At 46.9% G+C, this 9,847-nt stretch overlaps 1 protein-coding gene across 1 annotated transcript; it reads right to left on the bottom strand.

Annotated features, from left to right (window-relative positions):
- Positions 1–360: 360 nt before the first annotated feature.
- On the bottom strand, positions 361–3,334 carry USP27X (ubiquitin specific peptidase 27 X-linked). The gene has a single exon (XM_081564906.1). It carries the CDS (start codon positions 2,566–2,568, stop codon positions 1,252–1,254), a length of 1,317 nt encoding a protein of 438 aa, XP_081421032.1. The 5' UTR covers positions 2,569–3,334; the 3' UTR covers positions 361–1,251.
- Between the last annotated feature and the right edge of the window lie 6,513 nt (positions 3,335–9,847).

The following is a 9,847-nucleotide window of genomic DNA, read 5'->3' as shown; positions in this document are numbered from 1 at the left end:
CTAGCAGCCTACTGGCCCCGAGTCCCATCCCTGGGGTGCTGAGTCATGATAACAACATGACAGTCTTCCAATTGGACAGAATAATGACTTTGAGGGGGGACACCTGTGATTCTCCCCCTAGTCCTGAATGTGGCACTGACTGATGCCCTGTACCCAAGGGACAATAGTGGAATCCACTGCCTTGGGGCTCAAAAAAACAGTACTGGGGAGGAAGTTATAAGTGTGTGTGTGTGACTGCATCTGACACAGTGTGTGTCATTTTTGTCCGTGAGTCTCAGGTAGGGCTGACCCTCACCTCTAATGCATTCTGGTCCTAGACCAAAGAAGTTTCAGATCCAACAAATGTTCACTGAGCCCGTACAAAGTCCCAAGCCTTTTTAATTAATACTTTGACACATTTTATATCACTTAATCTTTAACAATAACCCATTAAGGTAGGAATTATCTGCATTGTACAGATGAGAAAACAATCGCAAAGAGGTTCATTGATTTGCTCAAGTATATCATACAGCTTTTTTTTTTTTTTAAACACTCACACACTAAACTCTTAGCTGAGGCCTGTCTGTGTTGGTTGTTTATCTTACAGTGTTTCTTGTCTTCTCTACCTTTGGAGCAATTGCTCCCCTTATACAAAAGCCCTCTTTTCTTGTTTCACAGGCCCACATGGGCTTTTCTTTGTTTAATACTGCATTTAATAGCACAAAAAAATCACGAATACAAAGAAACTGGCAAAGGTGTTTGTCAATGAAATATCCCTGCTTCCTCCGCTTTTCCACTTTCCTACCCATATATGTAATGGGCTACATTTGTATAAGCTTTTCTTTTTTCTCCCCCAAACATATAACTGTTATGTGATTGGTCAGTTGAAGCTGAAACACCCATGGAGAAAGATGTTTTACAGTTACAAGGGCACACATCCCCCCCACACCACCCCCCTCCCGCCCCACACTTTCCCACACAATCTTTTGGAGGAATATAGGATATGGACCAGTGTCTGATTTCCCTGCTCCTGCCTGCCCCGCCCAGAGCATCCTGCCATTTAATCTTCCTTTAAGTGACTGCTTAGACTAGAGCCTCTTCTCCCGCCCCTTCTATTCCTCTTCCAACCAGGACCTTTTAGACACTGGAAACTGTACAATTCTTACTCTGTCAGGCCCGTGGGCCATGCAAGTAGGTCCTTTAAATCTTGATGCCAGTTGTAGTATGGGCGTTGTCATCTTCCACTCCAGGTAGGTAGGTCTGTGTGTCACTTCAGTAGGCTTGTGTATTCACTTCTTTCACTTTTTCTGATTCATGTTCCAGGACCTGTTTGTGATAGAACAGTAAATACCCTTCACTGTCCAGCACGTCCTTAATACTGGCCTTGGTGATGACGGCATCATCACACTTGAACCACTGGTCCTTGTGGTGCCGGATGAAGCTGGTGTAGTGGCCACTCTCCAAGGTTCCTTGGTGATTAACCACAGCAAACAAGGAATACTTATTCTCATCGTTTCCACTATTGGTTGGCAGCTGCAACTGTCCATTCATCCTGCTCTCTTTACTCGAGGCCATGAACGGTGTCATATCCAGCTCCAGAGGAAAGGATATGTATGTAGTGATCTTGCGCCTCTGTTTGGCTGAGTGTTCAAACCGTTTGAAATGAAAACAGGCAACGACAGGTAATTTATTCATTGTGAGCTGTTTGGTAGATTCCTGGTAGCTTTGGCAACTACCGCACTTGATTTTGGCACTGCTTCCTAAGTGCTCTGGCCTCGTAAACCTTCGTAGGCAGTCCGTGAGGGTAGTGATTCCTGGTATGTGGCTTTCTCCATTAACACTGCTCTCCCTCCCTGGGCTCATCGGCCAGAAGGAGGTACAAGAGCCAGGCAAGTCCAAACTGATGTCCCAGCATGGGTCTATTGTGGTGGAGACACCATGACAGGCTTGACAGGTGACATCAGATTGCAGGCCACCTGTGAAAATCTGGTCAATGATGCAGTTACAGTGGTTGGGATTGCTGGCCGCCTTCCCAGCATCATCACCTTTGCAGTGCCTGTGCAGGACATCTAACGCTGCGATGAGAAACTCATGCGCATCCTGTTGCCTGTACCCTGCTAAGTGCCGTGCATGTATCCATACCAGGTGCAGCAACTTATAAGGAACATGAGGAGATGGGTTTCCAGAATACAACTCTCGAAAAAGCGAAGACATCTCACAGACCAGACACAACTCCGGACTCGGCATTTCACATCTGTGCCTGTCAGAGAGGAAGAAATCTCTCAGGATCGGAGTGTGGGTAAGGGCCTGGACGATGCAGTTCATAAAGCACGTGTTTCCAAGATTGATCAGTCCTCTTAAACCGATGGTAAAGCTGGAGGCGATTCTTCTTCTCCTTGGGTTATGGCCCAGCAGTTCTAACTCAGGTTTGGTTGTCTCCCAGGTTGGATACTTCTCACCGAGGCCTGGCATTGAATACTGCTGGTGAGAAACCTCGGTCGAGGTGGAGGCTTGTAATTTCAAAGCTTCCCCTTGCTCTTCTTTGGCAATTTGCTCAATGTCTTTGTCATATACATAGTCCTTACACATAAAGCAGTATATACCTCCGTAATAAAGGTCTACTGCTAAGTTGTGTTGTTTCGTCTCGGCGTGCTCATGAATGTGCTTCTCTGTGAAGCAGCCAAAGAAGACACAGGAAAGGCAAGAGTGGAGTCTGTTCAAATGGGTGCCACACACATGGCAGATGCACGACTTTGCCTTGCTTTTCCTGGTCTCTGGGGTTCCACACCACACGAAGCACTGGTAGATCACCCGCAGTTCCTGCCTCCAGTTCTCTCCCACCTTAAAGCTGTTCACGTGGGAACAGCCTGGTGGACCCACCGCGAAATCCACATCCAGGCACCCGCCCCCAGGGCCGCGCCGGGGCCGGGGCCGGGGCGGGGGCCGTGGCCTAGGCTGCGGCGGGGTACGGAGCCGGGTCTGCGGCCGCGGCCGGGGTCGGCGGCGGGGGGCACGGCTGCGCCGCGGGGAAGGATCGGGGGGCCGCGGGGGGTCGGAGGGAAGGGTGGGGAGAGGAACCTCGTCGCTGCCGCCGCCACCGCCACTCCGCGCCGGGTTCTCATCCTCAGGCTCCTGCTTCGGCTCCCCCTTCGGCTCCTGCTCCGCCTCCCGTGCCAGCTCGGGTTCAGGTTCGGGCTCCAGCTTGAGCTCTACCCGGCGTCCCGGACCCTCCACAGTCTCCACCTTCCCGGTGGCGTCCACCTTCCCAGCCGCCTCCACCTTCCCCGCCGCCTCTACCTTCCCTTCCACCTTCGCCTCCGCCTCCACCTTCCTCTCCGCCTTCTCCGCCGTCTCTGCCGTCTCCGCCTCCTCTGCTCCTCCGCCTCCACTGGCGGCGGCTCCTCCCCCTAATCGCGGGGCTGGGGCGGCCACTGGGCGTGGCGGCGCGGGGGCCACGCAGACCAGGGGTGTCCCCCGTCCGGCCTGAGGGAGCGCGGTGGCTGTGGCAGCTGGACCCAAAAGGGACTTTCACTGAAGGAGGCGGCGGCGGAAGCAGGCGACGCCCCCGGGAATCCTCCTGCCGTAGCCCACTAGCGGAGGCCGCTCTGCAGCCAGGCCCGGTTTCCTTTAATTCAATATTTCCCAAACTTGCTTGTTCACGAGAATCACGTGGGGAGCGTGTTAAAATTACAGATTCCTCGGCTCCACCCGCAGCCCCACTGAATCAGAATCCCGAAGGAACATGCTCCGGAACCTGTATCTTTAACTAGGGCCCGAGAAGATTCTTATGAGCAGGCAAGTTTGAGAAACACAGCTCTAATTCATTGAGGCTGGCGGGAAGGGGGGCGGGGACCGCGCAGTCTCTTTAAGGCGCTTCCAGTTCTCGGCTCCAATCGCTGCTCTGACCCCTTTCATCGTCTCCTCCCCTCTCTCCGTCCTTCCCTTCGTCCATGCAGCCTCCCCCAGCACTGCGGGGCCAGGGACAGAGGGGTATCCTAGTCCAGAAATGTCCCTGGGGTTGGGAAACATCCCCCCAGAGGCCGGGTCGCGAGGAGCGCTGGCAGAAGCAGTGATCAGCCAGCATCTCTGAGGCTGAGCAAGTTCCCATCCCTGTCAGAGGCTCCCCGCCCACCCCAGGTCTGCCCTGCCCCATAAGAACGAAGCTCCATTCTGGGGCAAGCCTGGACCCCGGATACAGAGGGGCAGAGCTCCCAAGGCCATTGGGTCCCAAGAGGCACGTCCCATGCCCATCTTATCGGTGCTCTGCACAGTCGTGCCTGCTCCTCGCCTCCTGCACCTTTCCTTCAGACTCCCAAGGCCACGGGTGGGCTGAGGTTTTGGCAGCCAGCCTTTTGGCCCAGCATACGCTGAGCCAGCTGCCCCGGGGGTGGCGGGATGGACAAGGCACAACAAGGCCAAGCCTACTGCTGGCATCTCCCCTACAGCTGAGAGAGGGGCCTGAACTACAGGACACTGTCCCAAGACCCTCAAGCTCAGCAGAGGCCCAGCTCAGGCAGCAGGTGGGAGTGGCAAGGAACCAGCTTCCATCTGTGGAGCCGCCAGTCAGGGGGAGGGGCGGCCATGCATCTTTGGGGCCCCACTGCACTGAGCTGGGAGCCATGGGGAGCAGCACCAAGGGGCTCAGGAAGACTGAGGCCAGAGCAAGTGGCTTGGGTCTTGGGCAGCTTGGGGATGTTGGGAAGCAGCTGCAGGTGCTGGTCCCGGGGAGTGCAGCCCAGGGCAGGTGTCAAGATGAGGCTCACGAGGAGCAGAGTGTTGGGGACAGTGTATTCGAGGACGAGTCTGGTGCCTGAGCCCCAGTGATAGCAGCCCTTGGCCCAGTACACACTGCCTGGCCTTTAGGGCTGTGCTGCCCTATTACATTTTGGCCGAGTTCTCCCTGGTTAGTGTGGGCATCACCCCTCCACCTGGCCCCCTCCTCCAGGTAGGGGGCAGTGCCTAGGCCTCCCACGGTCAGCAGCAGGAGTTGGTTGTCAGGAATCACGAGCCCTTAAGGAGGATAGAGGACTTCCCTTGTGGCTCAGCTGGTAAAGAATCCACCTGCAATGTGGGAAACCTGGGTTTGATCCCTGGGTTGGGAAGATCCCCTGGAGAAGGGAAAAGCTACCCACTCCAGTATTCTGGCCTGAAGAATTCCATGAACTGTATAGTCCATGGGGTCACAGAGTCGGACACCACCCAGCGACTTTCACTTTCTTTACAGAGGACAGAATGCTGGTTCCCATACACCTGAGGTCCCCAGAGCTGCCCTGGTGCCTCCCCTTCCTAAGCCAACTCTTGTTTCCATCCCTTGAAGCATCCCAGTATCCTTGCAATAAATGCCTGCCCTTTTTGGCCTGCAACAAGAGGAGCTACAACTAGAGCATCCACTGAAGGAATCCTGCTCCTATAAGGGTGGGGGCAGGGAGGCACAAGAAATACTCTCATCCCACCTCCACAGGGTAACAGACATCAAAGTGACCTAAAAATCTCAGTGTACCCAAGGCTATCTCCCACTGATGACTAACCATGGCAACCTGACAGCTTTACTGATCATCTTCCTGCAGAAGCCCACATGTCCAGCATGTTAAGGAAGAAGTGGAGGCCGGGGAGGGGGGGAGTGCAGGGGGGCGGGGTGTGCACTCTGCCATCCACTCACTCAACAAATGTCTACTCAGCGCCAACCCAGACCAGGTGTTGCACTAGGAGTGGTGGAACCAGCGCTGAACCAAACAAACTTGCCCCAGGGGCCAGAAACAGGAGTGGGTTCCCCAAAAGGCAGACTGAGGAAGTGTCTAGGTCACCAGTAGAGAAGAGACACCAAAAACAGAAGAATCAAGAAAAGAATATCAGAAATAGTTTATTTGATTTTTTTAAGCAGTCCTCATGGGAAAAGTCAGAATTTTGTTGCACTTCTTACATTCCTTTCCTGATTGCATGTTGCTTTTGCTCTGAATCACACGAAGAGGGGCAGGTGTCAGCATAATCCTTTTGATGCTTCTTGCTTGTTTGAGTCTGGATTCAGTCCCAGGCGAATGTTACCATCTCAGCCTCACAAAGACCTGATGGAAGCATAGCTGAAGGGGCTGACCTAAAGAGAGACCCCTTCCTCATTGCAGCACCTTGCCTGGAGTTGAATACAACTCTGGCCACAAGGTGGCAAATGAGTATATGACGCTCCCTCCGATATTTATTTTGTATGTTTATATAAAACTTTCGGTTTATAACAATGCTCTCAAAATATTTTTAATGTTGTGCTCCTTCACACATATTTAGGTTGACATCTCAAATTTTGCATCCAAAATGTCAAGCTGCAAATAATGTGATTTCTTACAAATATTAACATTCACAAACAAAACATCACGGTTTTATGTGAAAGCAGTGAAACCTAAATCCGTTAGTGATTTGAGAGCCACCGTGATCAGTTTTAAAACTTCATAAATGAGCTCTTCTTTGACAGTTTGGAAGGTGTAAATTTTCCCTTTTCTCCCTGAGTTCTCAATTCTGTCTTATTCTTCTAACAGAATTTTATCCCAATAATACATATTTTTTACACTTGAAATGATTTTATTGATTATCCTACCAGATTTCTCTGTAGCAAAAATATGTGTGTATTTTGCTATTTAAATGTTTTTTAAAAGTTCCTGTAATCCTAAAGCTGTGAGTGTTGTTCACAATTTAGTCTTGCTTGTGTTATCATGACAATTAATATTAGAATACAATGGGTCAAAAAATTATAAACATATTACAATTTTTGATGTGTAATTATTAAACAAAACAACAAAAATTTACTAGTGATGTAAGTCTTTTTTTGAAAAAGGTGGTGAGGGCATTAATAGATAGATATTGCTTATTTTAGAATGAGGCAGGATTCAGCATCAGTTCTCTTCCAACTTTTTGTTTGGTTAAACAGCACATTGAAACCTTGTTTATATAAATAAGTAAATAGGAATGGACATTTTGTTTTAGAAATGTCACTCAAGTATTTGAATTCCTTTGAAGATATATGGGGGAAAATTACACAATGATTTATCTTCAAAATTATTTCTCATGATTTGTCAGCTGACAGCTCAATTGGGTTTGCCTTCAGTTTTACTGGAAGCTAGCCAAGTTGAAACAGGATTTGATACCAATATATTCATTTGTTAGACCAGTTTGTTTCTTCACCATTGGCAGCAGTGTTTGGAACTGTCTCTCTGGTACCCTGAGGATTTTACACTGTGGGGCAGTACACCCAGGTAAGATTCGGGATGGATCAAAGATATGTTTTTCTTTTGTAAAGTGCAAAGAGAACTATTTGTGAAAAGGGTGATGGAAAAAGAGAACCAGCTTAATTTTTTCACTACTAGTGTATTCTCTAGCAGATCAATTTTAGGAAATATGAAAATGAAATTTGAGGATGTAGAAATTGATCCCCTTCAAACTCTAGGTGCTTATTTACCCCCTGAAAAGTCTTCCTATACCCCCAGGGTAATGCACACTCCACTTTTAAGGTTACTGGTTTATATTTATTATTATAAAAGCAATATATACAATATTTGTAGTTTTAAAAAGAGAGATGAAAGAAGGCATAACATGAAAAGTTAAAGCCCCTCCCCTGCCAATCAAACCTAGTTTTATTCCCCCCAAACCACCACTTGTTAACAGTTTCTCATGTATCCTTTGAGAAATTTTCTATGCCAATACAAGCATGTTCCATACGGTTATCCTTTTTATGAAAGATAAATGAGGCTGTAATATACATATGGATCAACAACTTAGCATTCTGTGCTAGACATCAGGCAGTGATCTCTAAGTTGATGTGCACAAACAATGCAATGCCAATAAAAATTTCAGTAAATTTTTTGGAGAAAATTTTTACAAAATTCATATGGAGGAATAAAAGGCATTTCCTCCTTCTTCATTTCTCCTTCCTCTCTGAAATGAGGATTTAATGGCTATAGCTGAGTAGCCATCTTGCAATCAAAAACTGATTACCTCAGGACCTAATCTTACATGAGAAAAAAATACCATATTATGCTACCAACTCTGAAAGGTACATCTCTCTTTATGCTTCAATATCTCTGAAATCTTTGAATGACAGCTTCTACATTATATTTGCCAGCATTTATTTCCTCTTTCTTGGTGCATAAAATAATGGTGTGTCCTAGAATCAATATAATACTCAAAGCATCATCCTATTTAAGCCTTTGTTATTTGGATCCCTGTTACGCGTAGCTGAATACAATTCCCAAGTGACAGCAGGCTTTTCATTTCACTCCTAGCAAAGTCCCAAGTCCTTATCCTGGCCTTTAAAGTCCTGTAGAATCTGGCCTCTGTCTCTTAGACCTCGCTTTCTATCAACTCAGCCTTGCCTCGAACAAACTAGATTTACTGCTGTTCCTTGAATAAGCTAACCTGGCTCCTGCTTCCAAGCCTGTGCCTTTATTGTTCCCTCTTCTTGGAAAGCTGTTCCCCTGGAAATCCTCATGACTTTTTCCCTCACTTTTTCAGATCACTGCTTAACTATCACCTTATCTCAGAGTTCTTGACCTTTTTATAAAATGACACCCCATTCCTGCTTTTTTTCTTTAAAACACTATTACTACATGATGTATTAAATATTACACACACACACACACACACACACACACACACACACACACACACACACACACACACACACACACACACACACACACACACACACACACTACAGTGTAAACTTCATCAGAGTAAGATGTTCACCATTCTATGCCCAGTGCCTCTTTGGCATTTAATACATATGTGAATATATGTGAAAGAAATTAATGTTTTTCATCATGAGTGAAATCAACCATATGTGTCAGTCACTCAGTCATGTCCAACTCTTTGTGACCCCATGGACTGTAGCCCGGCAGACTCCTCTGTCCATTGGCTTATCCAAGCAAGAATACGGGAGTTGCCATTTCCTCCTCTAGGGGATTTTCCCAACCCAGGGATCAAACATAGGTCTCCTGCATTGCAGGCAGATTCTTTACCTTCTGAGCCACCAGTCAAATATTTTCATGTTTATTGATTATTTCATATTATGTTTTTGTGAACTGCTTGTTTACATCCTGTGCCTAGTTTTCTTTTGGCTTCTTAGTAACACTGACAATAAGTAAAATTTACATGGTGCTTGAGTATACCAAGAGTCATTCTATTAAACTGCTTAACCCTCTCTACAATATTAAGTAGTAGGTGTTGTTATAATCCCCATTTTATAGTTGAGGCAACTGAGGTGTAGAGAAATTAAGTGAAACCCAAGGTCACCCAGCTAGTAAATGATGGACCTGGGATTCAAACCCAGCAGTTGGAATCTAGACTTTGGGCTCCTAACTACTAAGGTATTAGTCCTTTGGCCGTCATGTTCAAGTATATGTTTATTTTCCCATTCATCATTTAACTATTGTATTTTATTTCATTTTTTTAACCATATGATGTTTGTTGTTGTTTTTCATTCGCTAAGTCATATCTGATTCTTTGTGACCCCACAGACTGCAGCACACCAGGCTTCCTTATCCTTCACCATCTCCTGGAGTTTGCTTAACATTATTATATAGTCAAGATTCACAAACTTTTCTTTATGGATTCTGGATTTTAGTTTCTCAGGTTTTTTTTTTTTCTGATTATAAACATGTAGAGCAAGTGCAGAGGTCCTGAGATAAAAAAAAAAGAGTTTGATGATTTTAAGAAATGAAAATATGTCCAGAATGGCTTGAATTTGGTGACCAAGAAGAAGGAGAGTGGTACAAGATGACCAAGATAGAGATGTAGGCAGGAACAAGATCACCTGGAGCCTTATAGACCATTATATAGGATTTAAATATTATGTCAATTATGATGGGAATCTTTGAGGGTGTTAGCA

Source organism: Giraffa tippelskirchi, chromosome X, assembly GCF_054371585.1.
Source record: "Giraffa tippelskirchi isolate mGirTip1 chromosome X, T2T-mGirTip1v1.2.pri, whole genome shotgun sequence".
Lineage (NCBI taxonomy): Eukaryota > Metazoa > Chordata > Mammalia > Artiodactyla > Giraffidae > Giraffa > Giraffa tippelskirchi.
The sequence above is the reverse complement of the archived record's forward strand: the minus strand, read 5'-3'. Positions and strand labels throughout refer to the sequence as shown.